The following is a 19,231-nucleotide window of genomic DNA, read 5'->3' as shown; positions in this document are numbered from 1 at the left end:
GTAGTCGTTAAGCTCTTGTGACTTAGCTCCGTGAACATTGATTCTAATGAAGACACCTCACACATATAATACAGATACAAAGTACAGATTGTTAAAATGCTGCTGTCAGAGACGTGAACAGAGGGGGTCGTGGGTGGACCAGGACTCCAAACATCTGTGACCCCTGATTGTGACACTGTAGACACTTCATGGTTAAAGATTCATATAGAGCTTTATTCTAGGTTAATAAAAGTTTTAAATGTTTAATTATCAATGTTCGGAAGATTGTCTAGAACAACTGCTGATGTGTGTAGTGTCAGAGAAAAGCACAGTTTTTACAAAGACAGTAAAATTTTCTCTTCCAACTAAGAACTACTTCTGACTAAACAGTAACTAAAGGAATAGTTTGTGAACATGAATCGACACAAACTTAAATAACAAAAAAATACCTAATAATACTTGTAGGAAAATTGTTAATACAGTAAATCCAATACACTCAATAAAAGGAAGTTAAAACAATGATATAAAACAAAGCTTTGTACTAATGAGGCATCAGTAGAACAGGAGCAGGTTAACAGGTTAAAGTCAGTGAAGAAATAAACAACTTTATGAATCTAATCATCATCTTTGTCTCTAACGTCTCTGATCCACTGTCACAGAGACCTTCACTGGTGAAATACTCAGTTTATCCCCAGTGTTAAAGAGTGGAAACAGTCTCTCAGTGAAAGTGTGTGTGAAGGTGTGTATGTGTGTGTTAGTATCAGGATCAGAGAAAGACAGTTTTCCTCTGTTCCAGTCCAGATTTACTCTGATCCTCTGGAACTTCTGCTGCTGTGGAAGATCAGTGTTTGAAGCTGTTGGTGACAATGCTGAGAATTTACCATTAAGGAACATTATTCCCCATAATCCAGACCATAAGTCTCCCTTCCTCTGGACAAATTCTGGTAACACACCCAGTAACCAGTATGTACTGTCTCCAACCTCCACATCCCAGCTGTGAGTCCCTGAGTTAAAACCCTCAGAGCCCAGAACAGACCAGAATTCATCAAACCTCTCTGGATTCTCAGGAAGCGGCTGTTTGTCTCCTCCTCTCACACTGGTCAGATCTTCAGACAGGATCAGTCCTGGTTTTGCAGTGTTTGGATCCAGAACCACAGAAGTGTAGGAGACCACGTCCTTCATCCTGTTCCAGATGTTGAAGCTCAGGTTGCCCAGATGTTTGGCCTGGTCTATCAGAGCTCCTGAGGGCAGCTGTGGATCCTCCAGCAGGGGGCGCTGCTGGACTCTTTCCACTGCAGCCTTGTAGTTGAGCAGGAAGGAGACGTCTTCAGCTCTCAGCTCCTCCTCTGTGGCTCTGACTGTGTCTGACAGAGCTGCTATGTCTCTGCTCAGAGCCTCCATCTTGTCCTTCATCCTCTGAGTCTTCTGCTCCTCTTCCTCCCTCAGTGCAGCCATCCTGGCCTCCTCTTCCTCTTCTAGAAAGCGGTGGAGCTTCTTAAACTGCTCCGTAATCTGCGTCTCTGTGCGTCGGGTCTGGACCTCAATGTGTTTTACTGTCTGATCAAACTTCTCTTTCATTTGTTCATAGACCTTTAACTTCTTCTTTAATGGCTCCAGAGTTTCCTGAAGCTGTTTCTTGTGTTGTTGTGCAGCTTCATCGATGGGTCTGAATCTGTGGTCGATGTGTGATTCTGAATGCAGACAGACGAGACAAACTGGCTGCTGATGGTCCAGACAGAAGAGTCTGAGTTTCTCTTGGTGCAGACTGCAGAGAGTCTCTGAAGATCTCTGAGCTCTGTCCTGTAAGAAGGACTCACACAGGTTCTTTATCACCAGACTGACAGGTGGATCTTCCCCTGAAGATCTTTTCTTACAGACTGGACACTCACGTGTTGGTTTCTCTTTCCACCACGTCTTCAGACAGAATCTACAGAAGCTGTGGCTACAGGACAGAACAACAGGTTCTGTAAAGACGTCCTGACAGACTGGACAGCAGAGATCCTCCTCTGATCTGGAAGCCATTTAGTGTCTGAGTGAAGCTGAAACCAAACAAAGTCCAGTCAGTCAAGGCTCCTCTTCCTCCTCATTTACTTTCACTTTGAGTCGTGTTAGAGTCAAACTCACCTTCAGTCTGTGGAGCGTCAGCAGCTTGAAGCAGCAGGTGGAGTTTCCCACTTTTCTCTCCTGGAGCTGGACTCACTCACAGGAAGGTGGTGAATTTGTCTGAAGCTCAATCTGGTAGTTTGTTCTTCAGTCTGTCTATGATCGAACCGGAACATGTTTTCTTGCTTGCTGATTCACATAAAGGCGGAACTTCGAAACTGAAAGTTTACAGCAGGATGATGAAACAGCTGAACGAACTACAACAACTTTGCATTTAAAAACAAAAATATTCTATGTGCAAATAAGCTTAATGAAGAAATGACACAAAGGCTTGGTTATTTGAATTAAATAATTGTTTTATTCATTTGTGGCGCTAGAGACTTCACGTGTTGCGCGTTTTCTGTGACGTGATTTTTAACGCTGTAATGTCCGACACCACTTGAACGCCGCAGCAGCGTCGGTCCGTGTACGGTTTAACAGTTTGATTTCCCCACCAGATTAAAAGATGGGAAACCGAGTAATTTTGTCGTTGTGTTTTTGTTTACTTTTTTTGTAATTGTGTGTCTGTTTTTAAAACAAAAAACAGCTTCACAGCCAGTTGTGTTTATTTTTTATAGCAGGTTTAGTGGTTTTTAACGAGATGCTTTAAATAAATTCATTTTGTTGCTCATTGTCAGAGAAACGAGTAAACCGGTGTGTAGACACCTCACTATCATGATCCTGACTGCAGCTGAATTCACGCGTCACAGATTCATTGTACATTCTGACGGTGAACACAGACTTCACGTGTGCTCTAAGAAAGCGAGACTCTTATTTTGAAAGAGTACAACGACGGAGTAATGGATCTTTATTGTCCTTATTCCGGATAATTTGTCTTGAAGATAAAATAAAACGTACACAGGTTTTCTTGTTTATCTTAATGAGCTAAAACGGAATTAAATCAAAGCACCGTGTCAAAAAACAAAAAACCCGCTGTGTTACGCCCCAAGTCTAGGAGTGCGGACGCAACACACTGTGTTCCCTTGGCCCGCTCCCGATTCCCACGGAAACACCAGTCGCCAAGTAGAAAATAGGTTTCGGACGTTTATTCTCAATCAAAGTGTGACTGGTATGTACAGTGCTTCAGGGTGAGCCAAGTTCAAAATAACAAATAAAACAACTCCTCCCCAAAGTGCTACTTAATGAACCCTAACGAAAGGAAAACCAAACCAAGGTACATTCAACTAAAGCTCACTCCGTAGCCACAAAACACAGGAGAAAGTCTTGCAACAGAAATAGCAGGTCACTAGTGATGGGTCCGGCAACACCGATGCGTCGGCGCATGCGTCGAGCTCTTAGAGCGAAGCACTGTGTCGGTGCGCGTATCGCGTTGGGAAAGCACGTGACCGATACAGTTCCTGTATCAGCCACTGTCTGACGCGCCAGACTGTGTCTATGAGGAAGCGCACGTGTTGGGATGCATCCGCTGAAAGGAATCCATGAGCGTTTGCCGTTCATCGTCATATTCATCTACAATTCATTTCATATCGGAAAATACAGTGTCTTTTTTGATTCAATTTTATAATAGCGTGAAAATGTAATAATTTATGTTCTAAAAATGATTTGTACTTAAAACGTAATCTGTAGAATATCAAGCCAAACACTAGCAGTCTCAGTGCTCTTTACAATGTTATAGTTTAAAACATTACAGAACATAAAATAGAATTTAGAGTCTATGAAACCAACAAATCCCACTGAGCAGCACCAGAATACAGGGAGGAAGAATCCTGCAGCAGAACCAGGCTCATCTGCCTCCAGTGGTTGGATGAGGGAGAGACAGAACAGAACACCTTTGACTCTGATCCTCCTGCACCTAAATAAAATAAAAATAAAACATGCACCACAGTCATGTTTTATTTTCATGATGGTGGTTTAATTGTTCAATTGTTCTACATCATATTTTGTTTCATTTTCCTTTTTGTTTAGTTTGGTTTCTGCTCCTCTGATTACTGGACACAACTGTGTTGTAGTAGCAGGTTCTGTCCTGAAGGTGGAGGTCCAACCTTCCTCACCCTAAAAGCAACCAACTGCTGCTTCTCTGACGATGCTTTGATTTTAGAGGTGCGTTCTCACAAATCACCAGGTTGTAGGGGTTCAGTCTGGACCTGCTGCCTTTTTCCAGTTCACCACTTTGACCCACGTCTCATCTCTGCCCTTCCAGTGGTTCTGCTCATCATGTCCTCATTGGAGACACCTGCTCTAATGAAGCTATGCAGTGACTCTCACCACTCGGACCCTGTTCTGACCGGGATCTGCTCCTGGTTCTGACCGGGATCTGCTCCTGGTTCTGACCTGGATCTGCTCCCGGTTCTGACCTGGATCTGCTCCTGGTTCTGACCTGGATCTGCTCCTGGTTCTGACTCTGTTGGACCTCCAGGCTACTGCACCTGTGAGTAGCTTCATGTCTGTAAACATTACAACCACTTCCTGATAAAACCTCTGGTCCTTTTGTGACCTCAGTATTAAACATAATGTATAGAATAATCAGCTTCAACTCAAACACTGAGCAACAATCACTGAGTAAAAGTAGATGCAGACGGTGATCAAGTCCAGGTCCTTCTGTTACTTTCTGCTTTGTTCGGTTCTTTTCCTGTTTCTTCTTGTTAATTCCTTGCTTTTTCCCTTTTCTTTTTTCCTTTCATTTCATCATCTCTTCTTTGTTCGTCTCTCTCCACTCTTCCTCTTGTTTCTTTATTCTTCTTTCTCCTTTTTCTTTCTCTTTCCTTCATTTGCTGTTTCCTCTCCTTTGATTTGCCTTCATCTTCTCCTCCTCTTCATCTCATGTCCTGAACCAACACACCATCACTTGTTTCTTCGTCCTTTTTGTCTGGATGCTTTTTCTTCCTCTGCATTTTAAACCTTGTGCTGTAATGAATAGAATCCATATTTCCTCAGGTTCATCTTCAAAGCAAAGCCCACAGAGATGTTTGTATCAGTGCACAGAGATCACTTTGACAATAACAGCAGCTAACTGCTTTTTCCTGACTCAGGTATTAAACGTATGAAACCTCCCACTCACCTGCCATAAATAATGCTGCTGCAGGAGCTGCAGCCCACACACCAGCTGTAGCTACGACTGCATGATGTGTGATGTACAAGTGTGTGTCACGCTGACTCCTCTGGATGCACCAGTAGCTGCTCTCATAACTTATTACAACTGGTTGATACAAATATTTGTTACGGACCAAAGTTTGGAAACTCTTATTTAAATCCTTCAAATCCTTAAATTCATCACACCTCATTTTTAGAAGCATCTGGATAAGAGGACAGTTTTAAATGTTCCTCCATGTCTTTGATTAGTGTTAATACTGGACCTCAAAAGAAACTTCACAGAAGTTAGTGACGAGTAATAAAACACTGCTCCACATTAACAAGTGCTCACTCTCAGCCTGGAGAAACTGAACCTGGAGTTTCCACCAATCACCCAGTGCTGCTGCTGATTCTGATTCCTTCCTTGAGTCTGATTCACATCACATCACGTTTCTACAGCTCTGTTTTCCTCCTTCCTGTGTGTGGAATGCTTGTTTGGTGCAGTCGTCTTCATGACCGTCCCAGCTTGTGGTTCAGCTGATGAAGCAGGAGGATTTTTACCACGGCTCCGTCCTTCATTCTGACAGACTAGGGTCCACTCTGGTCTGGGATCTGCTTCTTACTGCTTTATTTAGTGTCTCATCTGCACACAAAACTCAGGACCTTTATATGTTTAACTGGAACCTTTCTATTTGTGAGGTTTTCTGACTCTGGCTGTAAACGTCCATTCTGTCTGTTTGGAGGCTGCACTGCTAAATATTCACACAACTTAATGCAGCAGGAACAGAATCACAGTCAAACGGTGAATGAAGCAGTCGTCACCCTCACAGCCTCCCTCTGTCCTCATGCAGGAACTGATGGTCAGTAACGTTTATGTTCCACCTTCAGACAAGAGACTTTACAGCATCCACAGCTTCAGTAGTGAAAGGACTTCCTGTTAGAGTGGAAGATTGGAATCAAATATTTGCAGTTCCTTCTGTGGGATCATAGAGATCCAACACTTTTTCTGGGAATTTCACTCTTAGGTTTCTACTTCAGTAGCAGTGAGAGGAGGACACAGTGATGTGGACCCAGGTTTTGTCCAGGCTGCTTCTTGGCTGGACCCAGTCGGTACCGAGGATCCAACATGGAGCTAATACCAATGAGGGGAAATTAAAATGCATCTGCTTCTGTCAAAGTCTACAATAACTGGTTTGATTTTTATGAGTCCTGTAATTCTGTGTGTGTGTGTGTGTGTGTGTGTGTATGTGTGTGTGTGCGTGCGTGTGTACGTGTTAGTATCAGGGTCAGAGAAAGACAGTTTTTCTCTGTTCCAGCCCAGGTTCAGTCTGATCCTCTGGATTCTACAGCCACAACCAGCGGCAGAACCAGTCCAAATGTCTGTTTGCTGCTTTTTTCCTCGCCTTGAAGTGGATCTTCCAGGAGGTGGTGCCGGGTCAGGAGGCCGCTCAGAAGCTCTGTCAGGGCAGGTGGAGTGCTGGCTGGGACTCTACTGCCCTGTGCAATGTGTTTATCCTCTCACAGCGGGTAAAGGACTGTTTTGCTACTATTTACTATGCTGGACCTCCTCCAGGCATTCGTCAAAGACGCCCTGGGCTCCATCATTAACGTTTTTGTCTCTAGACGATATCCTGGTCTTCTACCACTCAGAAGAGGAGCATCGCCAACATGTCCAGGTGTGACAACGTGTCTGGGTTCTCAGGAATCTTCTAAAACCCAAGCGGTAGAGAACTGGCCGGTTCCACAGTCCTGCTGAGACGTTGAGCGGTTCTTTGACCACTGACAACCATCGATTCATTCTGCGTTTTAGTATTTCCCCACCTGTCCATACTCTCGTGACCTGAGGTTTTTGTTTGAGATCTTTCCCGTTGGGTAAAGGACTGCTTCTGACGGTTCCCCACCGACTATGGCGGCCCATTGCCCTAGACTTCATCTCTGGACGGCCTCCTTCCCAGGGTAATTCTGTGGTTATGAACGTGATAGATCGATTCCCTCACTGAACCCACTTCATCCCTCTTCCCAAGCTGCTCACGGCCGAGCAGGGAGCGCAGGCCATGTTAGAACACCTTCTCAGACTCCATGGCTTCCCTTGGGAGATCGTTGCTGACAGAGGCCCCCAGTTCTGTGCTTTGCTGGGGGCTGAAGTAAGTGTCTTTTAGATACAACCCGGAGTCCAACGGCCAGACAGAGCGGGTGAACCAGCGTTTGCAGACGGGTTTGCGTCTCCTCCCTCTCATCAGACCAAATACAAAGAGGCAGCGCACCGTAAGCACTCTCCAGGACCCTCCTACGAGGAGGGGGATCAGGTCCGGCTATCCACTAAGGACCTGCACCTGCGGGTAAATTGACACACAAATTCATTCATTCACCATTGCCAAGGTCATTAATCCGGTCTCTGTCAGTCTCTCCCTCCTCAGGTCAATGAAGATTCACCCCACGTTTCACATCAGTCGTCTCAAGCCGCTCCGTACCGGCCCCTTGGTCCCACCTTTTCCGCTTCCGCGTCCTCCACACATCATTGATGGAGGTCCTGTTTACACCGTCAAGGAGCTACTTGACTGCAGACGGAGGGGTCGGGGCTCCCAATACCTGGTCGACAGGGGGAGTTTTGGTCCAGAGGAGCGATTGTGGGTTCCAGCAAAAGACACCTTGGACCGAGCCTTGTTTCTGACTTCCATCGCGCTTACTGAGACCTCCCTGGGCCGTCTGGAATCCACCCTGGACCGGGGGGTTCTGTCAAACCTCTGGACTCTTAAGTCACTACCTCAGCCAGTTCCTATATTTTTTGTATGCATTTCCGGTTTTGGTTCCTCCATGTTTGCTGCCAGTAGTGACCTCATACCTTTGCCAGATTGTTGCGTGTACTCACCATTTTCCAGCGCCGACCTCTGCTTGTACCACGGACTTTGCCTTTGTTAGTAACCTCCCTTCACTTACCTCTTTGTTTCTGGAGCTGCGCATGTGGGTCCGCTACGTCAAGCCGCCTGACAGAGTTGGACATTGTACGTGGAGTACCACAGGGTTCAGGTTTACATTAACAGCATATGCATAGTTTCTGAATTAGTGAAATTAGTTTTATTTGCTGATGAAACTACTATATGGGCATCGGGTGGAAACTTACAGCAACTCTCTGGACTGGTTTCACAGGAACTTGAGAAGATAAAGAAATGGTGTGATAGTAATATACAATGCCAGAATTTGGATAAAACTAAATTCATGGTATTTGGGAACTAGATAACCAACATCAAATAAAAATTGGAGGAGCTATTATAAAAAAGTATATATTAAATGAAATTTCATGGTGTTATAGTGGATCATAAATTTATTTGGAAATCTCATATCAAATATATACAAAATAAAATGGCCAAAAATATATTTTTATTGGTAAGTGTTAGACATATTTTGGACTGGAGCACTACGTATTCTGTATTGTTCACTGAATTTACCATACTTAGGCTACAGTGCTGAAAACTGGGGAAACACGTGCAGATTTCAATCATTGTTTATTTTACAAAAAAGAGCGATAAGAATTGGATATACAGTAGGGATCATACCAATGTTGCTCTCATACAGTCTAAATTGTTACAATTTTTTGTTCTAGTTGATTATAAGACTGCTGTGTTCATGTATGAAGCCAGGAACAAATTATTACCTGCTGGAATTCAAAAACTGTTTAAAGAAAGAGATGGGGGATATAATTTAAGGGAAAAGTCAAATTTCAAAATTCATGCTATACGCACAACCAAAAACAGGTTTTGTAAAGCTATAGGAGGACATAAGAAATAGTAGTTGAAGTGTTTAAACATAAATATAAAGGCTTGTGTCAATCAAGACATGAGCAAGAACAGGGTCATGATTAACTAGAAAGGACATTGTGGGAGTGGTGAATGAATATTAACACATAATTAACACATAATTCTTTACTATAATAGTTTATGTGATGTGTGTAAATACTCTATGTCCAAATCGGCTTGGACCGGTGAGAGAGATTTCTTTTTGCTGTGATTTATTGGAAAAAAAAGAAAAAAAGAGAAAAGAGAGAGACTGAAACGTCTTCTATAAGGTTGAAACATTAAATTGAATTAGGGAAATGGATCAGGTCAAAGTCATCTCTGGGTGGTGAGACGACGGCTGCTGAGGGTCGGCTCGTGGAACCGAGTCTCGTCCGTACTGGGTGCGGACAGGGGTTACAGATCTGAGAACAGTCCACACCGTGAGAGGAGGACGAGGAAAAAGACGGCTCCTGAAAGATGGAAAGCGTTCACTGTTTTTCAAGGTACGAGGGACCGGGTCCTTTTAAGACCCGGTCCCTCAGAGCAACCTGAGGGTGAGAAAACACTTCAAGGTAGACTCTGACGCCTGGTCTGGTTGGATCGCTTTTGTGGAGACGTCCGTGGAAAGTATGTACGAAGTCAAATGAAAGATGAAATGCATTCTCTTGTAAATGTGTGAAATTATGTGTGTTGTAGCAACTGCTTTTGCAAAACAATTAATTAATAAATAATTAAAGTAATCAAACAACAGAACCGAACACTTGATAAAGACAACTGACCTCCTGAACACACACACACACACACACACACACACACACACACACACACACACACACACACACACACACACACACACACACACACGCATTACGACTTACATGAAAAATTAATAGAATCGGAAAATCTGAAAAATCTAACCAGTCATAATAGAGTTTGAAATAAGCAGATGCATTTTAATTTCATTTATTTTCATGATTTCTGAGAACGCACCTAAAATCAAAGCATCGTCAGAGAAGCAGCAGTTGGTTGCTTTCAGGATGAGGAAGGTTGGAGCTCCACCTTCAGGACAGAATCTGCTACTACAACACAGTTGTGTCCAGTAATCAGAAGAGCAGAAACCAAACTAAACAAGAAGGAAAATGAAACAAAATATGATGTAGAACAATTGAACAATTAAACCATCATCATGAAAATAAAACATGACTGGCAGATGAGCCTGGTTCTGCTGCAGGACTCTTCCTCCCTGTATTCTGGTGCTGCTCAGTGGGATTTGTTGGGTTTTCTACAGAACTCTATGCAGCGATGTAATGTTTAAACAGAGAGCCTTGAAACGACCTCTGTCGTTACATGGAGCTGTATCAATTGAAGGAATTGCAAAAAATTCCAGGTTTCTTAAATGAAGTAAAACTTCATCAGAACCCTTAAAATAAATCTCAGTTTAAACTGCTCGTTCTGCTTTAAACCTTCAGTTATGAAGCTCCACCTTCATGTGACTAACTTGTTTTACCTGTTTTGCTATAAGTCAAAGCAGGAAACAGTTTGTTGCAGTTTAACACTGAAGAACAAACTACCAGATTGAGCTTCAGACAAATTCACCACCTTCCTCAGAGTAAGTCCAGCTCCAGGAGAGAAAAGTGGGAAACTCCACCTGCTGCTTCAAGCTGCTGACGCTCCACAGACTGAAGGTGAGTTTGACTCAACACGACTCAGTGAAAGTAAATGAGGAGGAAGAGGAGCCATGACTGACTGGACTTTGTTTGGTTTCAGCTTCACTCAGACACTAAATGGCTTCCAGATCAGAGAAGGATCTCTGCTGTCCAGTCTGTCAGGATGTCTTTACAGAACCTGTTGTTCTGTCCTGTAGCCACAGCTTCTGTAGATTCTGTCTGAAGACATGGTGGAAAGAGAAACTAACACAAGAGTGTCCAGTCTGTAAGAGAAGATCTTCAAGAGAAGATCCACCTGTCAGTCTGGTGATAAAGAACCTGTGTGAGTCCTTCTTACAGGACAGAGCTCAGAGATCTTCAGAGACTCTCTGCAGTCTGCACCAAGAGAAACTCAGACTCTTCTGTCTGGACCATCAGCAGCCAGTTTGTGTCGTCTGCAGAGATTCAGAAAAACACACTGACCACAAATTCAGACCCATCGATGAAGCTGCACAACAGCACAAGAAACAGCTTCAGGAAACTCTGGAGCCATTAAAGGAGAAATTAAAGGTCTATGAACAAATGAAAGAGAAGTTTGATCAGACAGTAAAACACATTGAGGTCCAGACCCGACACACAGAGACGCAGATTACGGAGCAGTTTAAGAAGCTCCACCGCTTTCTAGAAGAGGAAGAGGAGGCCAGGATGGCTGCACTGAGGGAGGAAGAGGAGCAGAAGACTCAGAGGATGAAGGACAAGATGGAGGCTCTGAGCAGAGACATAGCAGCTCTGTCAGACACAGTCAGAGCCACAGAGGAGGAGCTGAGAGCTGAAGACGTCTCCTTCCTGCTCAACTACAAGGCTGCAGTGGAAAGAGTCCAGCAGCGCCCCCTGCTGGAGGATCCACAGCTGCCCTCAGGAGCTCTGATAGACCAGGCCAAACATCTGGGCAACCTGAACTTCAACATCTGGAACAGGATGAAGGACGTGGTCTCCTACACTCCTGTGGTTCTGGATCCAAACACTGCAAACCCAGAACTGATCCTGTCTGAAGATCTGACCAGTGTGAGAGGAGGAGACAAACAGCAGCTTCCTGAGAATCCAGAGAGGTTTGATAAATACTGGTCTGTTCTGGGCTCTGAGGGTTTTAACTCAGGGACTCACAGCTGGGATGTGGAGGTTGGAGACAGTAGGTATTGGGTACTGGGTGTGTTAACAGAATCTGTCCAGAGGAAGGGAGACTTATGGTCTGGATTATGGAGAATACGGTTCTCTGCAGGTAAATACTTTGCATGGTCACCACCAGCTCCAACCACTGATCTTCCAGAGCAGCAGAAGAAGTTCCAGAGGATCAGAGTGAATCTGGACTGGAACAGAGGAAAACTGTCTTTCTCTGATCCTGATACTAACACACACATACACACCTTCACACACACTTTCACTGAGAGACTGTTTCCACTCTTTAACACTGGGGATAAACTGAGTATTTCACCAGTGAAGGTCTCTGTGACAGTGGATCAGAGACGTTAGAGACAAAGATGATGATTAGATTCATAAAGTTGCTTATTTCTTCACTGACTTTAACCTGTTAACCTGCTCCTGTTCTACTGATGCCTCATTGGTACAAAGCTTTGCTTTATATCACTGTTTTGTTTTAACTTCTTCTTATTGACTGTATTGATATATTGTATTGACTTTTTTTTGTATTATCAATTTTCGGAAAAATGTCAGATATTTTTCGTTATTTAGGTTTGTTTTGATTAAACACACACACACACGCACGCACAGTTAATTTAATATCTCTATCTTTTTAAACAATGCAACATTTGTATTTCTCCAACCCTTTTTAGTGTTTAAATCATTTATATCTGGGCCACAAAAAAATGGAGGGAAGGAGAAAATAATCAGGCGATGATGACACGTGAAGCCTTTAGGATTTTAAACTGGCTCATAGATTCACACTGATCTCACCTGTCACAACTGAGACCATGATGAACACAGCTATTGGGTTTTTTCCAGGACGTTGGAAAAACAGATAATATCCTTCGATTCTTTAGAATCTTAGCGTTCATTTGAGCCATAGTTTATCATATTTTGTTTCCTGCTGGGTCTATTTGATGCATGTGATGGCATTTCTAGCACTGAAGCACTGTCTATATGTTTCACATCTGCCTTTGTTTGTTTAACCAGCACCCATTCAAGCAGTTCACATCAATACTTTATTTAGTTATTTGGTTTATTTTCAGTAAACATATTTTGTTCATTTCCTAGTTGACACATCATTGGTTCTGTTTGCAGCATGTAGCACATTTAGTTTTTTTGTACTGTGACCTTACACTTACGTGTAATTATTATAGTTCCCATTAAACCGTTAGTTACGGTTTGAGGCTGGTGGTGGTGGTTTCTGGGCCATTTTATACAGTAAGTGGTTTATTGGAGTGAAACACTCCACATCCATTAAGGGATGAGGTTTTCGTCCTGTTTGTTTTCATTTGAATAGAATTGTTTGAATTAATTTATGTGTTTATGGTTTACTGACTTACCTGTTGTGTTTCAATGTCTTTCATTGAGTGTTTGCCCTTAGTTACTCGTGTGTGTCTTATCGGCCTGATCTGTGTGTGTGTGTGTGTGTGTGTGTGTGTGTGTGTGTGTGTGTGTGTGTGTGTGTGTGTGTGTTCCACAGCTGCTGTAGCAGATTCAGAGGGAGTGATTCATAGAAAGCTCAGTTGGAGGAAAAAGTCATTTCTAGAGGTCAGAACTGCACCAATGATCAGAACCAACAGGACAGAGTTCTGACACATGGGTTCCATCAGAACTCTACAGCAGGTTAACAGAGCTTTAGAGGCTCCACAAGCAGCCGACCGGAGACTGAAGGCCTCAGAACCGCTTCACGTTAGACAGTGGAGCGTTTTTATGTTCATCTGTCAGTGGTTCAGCAGGAAAACAACCTTGTGGCTCCTGTAAACATGCAGGTCACTGTACTGAACTCAATGAAGCCTTTGTTCACCACAAATAGCTGTTTTTGAGCTACAACAGGTTTTACATTTATTTATGTTTCATCAAATTGTCAGGTAACGGCAGAGAGAGGACCCAAATGCACGGTGCGAGGTAGGTGGTGAAAAAATGAGTTTATTCCAGAATCGTCTAATCAGTCCAGGTCATACACAATAGAGCATAGGGTTAAAGTACAAATACGGCAGGCTTAATCAGGTCCAGAGACAGGCAAGGATCAACAACAGGTAAATCACGGCTACAGTACCGGTCCGGGTTGAGCAGAAGTCGGCGGTCAGAAATGCGTAACAGGATCAGAAACGGGATGAGATGAATAGAGAACTAGTACAACGTGGCGACTTGGATTCACGACGATCTGGCGGAGAAGTAAGGAAACAGGTGGTGTTTAAATGTCCTGATGAGTAATGACAGATGAGACACAGGCGCGTAACTGAGAACCGGAAGTAATGCGGGAACTGCTGTGGCGTGACGAGAAACGTAAGTGCTTACAAAATAAAACCGGAAACTGGAACCAAAACACGGATGACAAACTAAAACCTTTCAAAACAAAAGCCAAAGTCTGTATTTATTGGTGACTTGTGTTTTCAGGAGCCTGACAGTGAACTCCTGAACATGCTGATTTGTTTTTATCCAGTTGATGTAATGGAGCTTTTCCTCACTGACTGGACCTCATGTGGGTCAGGAGCAGACAGAACACATGTCAGCAGAACCCTCCCTCCGGCCTGATTTACCCTCACTCATTAAACGACTTTTTCGCTGTGATGGACCTCCGTGTTCAGTGGCTGCAGTCTGGACTGGGGTCAGAACTGGTTCCGATTCTTTCAGGGCAGTGAGAGCAGTAGACGTTTGACTAATTAATAGTGAGATCAATGAGGAAGGATGCGGCTCTGCCTCTGTCCAGATGTGCAGGCCGTGCATTGATCAGCTGCTCGATCTCTGTCTCCTCCTTCACGCGTTCCCTCCACAAATGAGGCGTCAGATCTCCACTGGGTGACATTTACTTGCTTCTACTCAATGAGCAGCAGAGCCAGAAATGACTGACGCTCTGAATCCCAGATGCAGAAACAGAAATTCCACCTGTTGCTCATTAGGAAGCGGGTGTTCTGTCCAAGAGGTGATTTATCCGTTCCTCATGGAATTAACCGTCACTGATTATAACTGGAACTCAGTGATGCAGTGCAGTCATCAGATCTCCATGGAAACTATGTGGCTGTTCAACGTGGCCGTTAGCACCCTGTACAAACTATGATGGACTTAATTCAAGTGATGCAGATCCAGATTTACTTCTATTAATGACATTCTCATGCTTCCTGGTCTTTACTCTAGGACGCAGACACATTCACATCCTCTGTGATCGATCATTCTCCTCAGTGATGATGCTCACACAAACACTGAGTCATCACTTTCTGTCAGACTTTTTATGGAGGCCGACTCATGATGAGACTGTTAAACTATTTAAAACCAGACACATTTAAGATGTAGAAGTTCTGCAGGTCAGAATGTGAAGCAGAACAGTAAAGCTTGAAAATGTGCCGGAAACAGTCACTGCAGTGTTAACAGAATGTCTCATTATATCATATAGATATATATGTATGAAATACGTATACACACGTTTTAAATAATCCTTCAAATGATCCTCCCTCTGAATCAATTCATAACCAACAGTGGTTAGCAGGCAGATTGGCCTGTAATGTGTCTGCATACATGGTGTGAGAGATTGAGAGAAATTTAGTCTAAGTTTGTGAAACAGCTGCTGAACGTTTTTACAGCAAACACATGAATACACTTTGTTTGTCTGATGTCTGTGCTTCAGCAGGTTTCACTGCCCGACTCCAGCATCTGCTCAGTGATTCATTCATCACAGAGTTTCCAGCAGGTTGAACGTTGAGGCCACATCTGCAGCTAGTCTGAGTAGGAGCTAAATCATGAACATCTGGTATTAACTTATTAATAATGTTTAAAAAGGTGAAGCAAAATATTTCCCTAACCCTGAAACCAGCTGATCCAACTGCTGTGACTCCTGGTCCACGCCACCAGGGGGCGGTCGGGTTCCTGTTGGTTCCGTGTCTTCCTGGTTTGGTTGTGACGTTTCCTGTATTAGTCACTGTTTAAAGCCTCAGTTTGTGCGCTGTCTTTGTTGGTTCGTTAGTGATGTTATGTGGATGTGTTCCAGTTTGCTCCAGTCTCGTGTTTGTGTTCCTGTCCTCAGTGTGTGTGTTTGTCCTTTTCATGTTTAAGGTTTGGGTTTATTGCGTTATTTCCCTGCTTTTAGTTGAGTAATCTGTGTATTAGTTTGTATTTACTTTTGTCTTCCTGCACACGCAGCGCCTTTGGCTGTACTTCCCTTTGTGTGTATTTATTAATCAATAAAGTGTATTGTGCATTTCCAAGTTTGTCCGTGGGTCGTTGTGTTCCGCTCCCTCTCGTTGTTTTTGTAGGAACCTGTTTTCCAGCTCTTAGAGTTCGCAGCCAAATTCTAGTTTGCAGCTACGTTACACCAGCAATTCCATTATTTTAGCGTCTGACCCAGATTCAAATGTCTGAACGGTATCACGGGTGTAAGAAGAAGAAACACCTTGATGATTAGACGTGAAGCAGCGGTTTCACACGACTTGTGGTCAAAGACCTGCAGATCAGGGGGACGTTCCCTTCAGCCTCTGCTTCACCTCCACTAATCAAGACTCGGACACAATCGGCCTGTTTGCTCTCCGTTCTCTATGGTGTAACAGTCACCACGGGACCAGAACCTCTGGACACGAGCCCCAGCAGCTCGCACGCATGCGCACTGGCGTCCTGGCGGCCAGCGGGGCGCAGCGCTGCCGTGGCTCAGTGCGCCTCGAGCAGCCAGAGCGCGCGGTTACAATGAGCGTCTCCATCGGTCCGACTGAGAGCCAGCGTCAGAACCGAGCGCCGAGCAGCAGTCACAACGCGAGCCAGCCCGACCGACACCAGGTCCGCCCGCCCGCAGCAGGATGCCCGGGGGAAAGCGAGGGCTGGTGGCACCGCAGAACACTTTCCTGGAGAACATCGTCCGGCGTTCCAGTGGTGAGGCTTGTGTGGTCCGGGTTCCACTCGGAGACTCGGACCCGAACTCTGCTGGAATACTGCTTGCTTAATGTGAGACCTGGGAGGTTCGGTGGAGGATGAACCGGCGGAACCTGACGTGTGCAGGCGCGTTAATGACACGCTGCTCCTTCGTGCTGATCAGTGTTGGAGCAGCGCGTCACGTTGGAATAGTAATAAGTGCCGCTTTATTACCAGGGTCCAGGTTCGGTCACATCATCACGAGACCAAAACAGCCGCGTTGCTGCCAAAGCGCTCGGTTACTGCGTTATTAGATGGATTCAAAGTCTCTCTCTGGCTCAAACTCGCCAATAAAACCCGCGGAGTCAATAAAAGTGGAGCTTCTGATTAATTTTTCCCTGTCGGTTCTGCATCTTCCTGATGGTCGGAGCCTAATCAATCATCCTCTTTGGGTTTCTGGTCGTTCAGCTTGGTTCTGGTCTGGTTCCGTCTGAGCTGAAGCCTGCGCTGAGAAATACGCCATTGATTGCTGAGCTTTATCTTCCCAGAAAAGTGAGCGGGGCAATTTTCCGGAATGGAAGTGAGGACTGGATGAGGAGGAGATGGGGGTGCAGGGGGCTGCTGGAGATAAGGTCGACAGGACGCATCCAGAAACGTGTTGTAGTGAACTGGAGATCTGCTGCTCGGTGGAGGTTTTTACTGATGTGGGAGCAGATAAAAGAGCTGGTGCTGGTTTTGTTCAGTGGCGTCACATTAAATGTCTCAGAAAACCATTTGTCATCATGTGTTTCCTTTAGACATTCATTCAATTTGAATCACACTGAGTCATAATTGAATTTATTTGGTAGAAAGACGTGACAGGTCCATAATGTGGAGGGTTGAGCTTTTTATGGTTTTATTCAGAACAAACTGTTTTTATCAGTGAGTAATGGAGCTAAAGACGTTCAAAGCTCTTAATTTTGCAGCTCGTCTGTGGGTTCTGACGGAACCAGGTTCTGGTCTGTGGGTTCTGACGGAACCAGGCTCTCAGTCGCTTTGCTTCTCTTCATCCAGTGGATGAAGCAGCTCATGTTGCTGCTCATTCTCGTTTCCTGGTTTTTGCTGCTCAGACGACCAGCAGTGATTTCCTCTAACGCAGTGAGCTCCACCTGCATCACTGCATGTACAGTCTGTGTTCAGTGTGTGCGTGTGTCCTGCTGATGGTGAGAACAGACACACAAGTCGTAAACATGGAACCCTGAACAGCCAAGCTACAATTAGAGGCTGTTTAAACCCTTTAAAAACCTCAATGATGTAATAATTAAAATCTAGCGTCTGAAGCAGAGCCTGGTTTTAATCATCTATGTGTGCGAGTCTGAATCCTGTTGGTGGAAATTAGGCCTGGAATGAAATGGTCTCGTGCAGCTTATGATGGAGTTCCCTGAGAACTGAATCAGACAGATGAGGGTGATGTCGTCCTGGATGCTGTGTGTTAGAACATTCCACACCCTCCTTGACCTGAGTCACTGCTGCTTCCCACTGGATGTGGTCGTTTTTATGTGACGGCTCAGATCAGTTGTTGTGGTGTTTTGGGCTGTTGATGGAGGAACAGTGGAGAACAGTGGGCCTGAACCCTGTCCAGGTCGGTGCTGCTCGCTCCACTTGGATTGTCTTAATGGGGACGTGAGCCCGTGTTGTTGTGTTCATGGAGCATGCAGCTGAGGCACACTGTCTAACTGCCTGTATAGTGAATGCGACTGGTCCTGGTCGGTCTTCACGTGTCGGCCCAGTGATGAACTGGGTGTCCGTCCTCTCACCCAGTTACAGCTGGGATGGACTCCAGCATCTGTTTGGGAAACGGATCCAAGGATCCTGCTTCAGGAAACGCTGACTCCCTGAGACACTGACTCACTAACTGTGACTCAAACGAGACGCTTCTTCTGATGCTGGTGTGAGAATCGACTCTCACATATGTTCAGCTGACGTTTGCTGTTTATGAAAACCTGCACAGTAACAGTTTGTGGTGTGAGTTCATCAGTGGCTGGTTTAGTGTGTGACACCGGGTCATTAGAGAAGTCAGTGGAGACACTGACCTGTGAGCTGCCCGTGTGCTCATCCTCATGACACACTGTCACACACTGAATATGTCGGCTTCTCATAAAGTTTTGCTGAGCGTCCGTTTCAACAGACACAGTTTGAGGAAGACGTCCTCCTTCAGGGACAAGGGACGCATGGATGTGGAGGTTTGATTCCTGTTCAGCAGCACAGCAGGCCTTTCCTGCCGTCCATCACCTGTGTTTCCCTGTGAAGATCAAATCTGTTTAAACTCCAGATCCACAAAGTCCAAACTAGCGACGACCTGAAGCCGGAGTGACGTCACCGTAAAGACTTTGATTGATACAGACGCAGTTTGGTGTTTTATTAAAAATTGGATTCTCGGCGCTGACTGCTGATACAGTGAAGACTTTTCTCCGACTGCAGCTCCAACATTTTTATTAGTTATACTTTTTATTTCATCAGATGTCTGAGCAGTAAAATCAATGTGCAGTTTGAGGCTTTTACTCGTCGCTCTGTAGAAGCTGCAGTGAAACCTGCTGCTGACTCACCTTCACCGTCCGTACGTCCGTCCGTCCGTCCGTCCGTCTG

General features: G+C 44.7%; 3 protein-coding genes across 4 annotated transcripts in view; 2 read left to right on the top strand and 1 right to left on the bottom strand.

Annotated features, from left to right (window-relative positions):
• Window positions 1-192: 192 nt before the first annotated feature.
• On the bottom strand, window positions 193-3,604 carry LOC114848120 (nuclear factor 7, brain-like). The gene is made up of 2 exons (XM_029138337.3): window positions 2,104-3,604; window positions 193-2,018 (listed from the first exon to the last, which is right to left on the bottom strand). Exon 2 carries the CDS (start codon window positions 1,999-2,001, stop codon window positions 613-615), a length of 1,389 nt encoding a protein of 462 aa, XP_028994170.1. The 5' UTR covers window positions 2,002-2,018; window positions 2,104-3,604; the 3' UTR covers window positions 193-612.
• Window positions 3,605-10,432: 6,828 nt separating this feature from the next.
• LOC114849080 (nuclear factor 7, brain-like) lies at window positions 10,433-12,980 on the top strand. The gene is made up of 2 exons (XM_029140126.3): window positions 10,433-10,609; window positions 10,692-12,980. The coding sequence occupies exon 2, from the start codon at window positions 10,709-10,711 to the stop codon at window positions 12,098-12,100; it is 1,392 nt and encodes a 463-aa protein (XP_028995959.1). The 5' UTR covers window positions 10,433-10,609; window positions 10,692-10,708; the 3' UTR covers window positions 12,101-12,980.
• A 3,284-nt stretch (window positions 12,981-16,264) lies between these two features.
• Window positions 16,265-19,231, top strand: part of kcnh5b (potassium voltage-gated channel, subfamily H (eag-related), member 5b) — a 53,762-nt gene continuing 50,795 nt past the window's right edge. The window contains exon 1 of one of the 2 annotated variants that reach the window (XM_055505732.1): window positions 16,265-16,627. In XM_055505732.1, the coding sequence (XP_055361707.1) occupies window positions 16,555-16,627 (73 nt within the window). In that variant the 5' untranslated portion in view covers window positions 16,265-16,554. The remainder of the gene's footprint in view (window positions 16,628-19,231) is intronic. The other variant, XM_029139212.3, reaches the window with a different exon arrangement.

This window comes from Betta splendens, chromosome 22 (assembly GCF_900634795.4).
Source record: "Betta splendens chromosome 22, fBetSpl5.4, whole genome shotgun sequence".
NCBI classification, from domain to species: domain Eukaryota; kingdom Metazoa; phylum Chordata; class Actinopteri; order Anabantiformes; family Osphronemidae; genus Betta; species Betta splendens.
Note: the sequence above shows the minus strand (reverse complement) of the source record. Positions and strands in the feature narration are given on the sequence as shown.

What these genes read in the sequence shown, in the direction of transcription:
- LOC114849080 (XM_029140126.3), top strand. Translation starts at nt 10,709, where the DNA reads ATGGCTTCCAGATCAGAGAAGGATCTCTGCTGTCCAGTCTGTCAGGAT.
- LOC114848120 (XM_029138337.3), bottom strand. Translation starts at nt 2,001, where the DNA reads ATGGCTTCCAGATCAGAGGAGGATCTCTGCTGTCCAGTCTGTCAGGAC.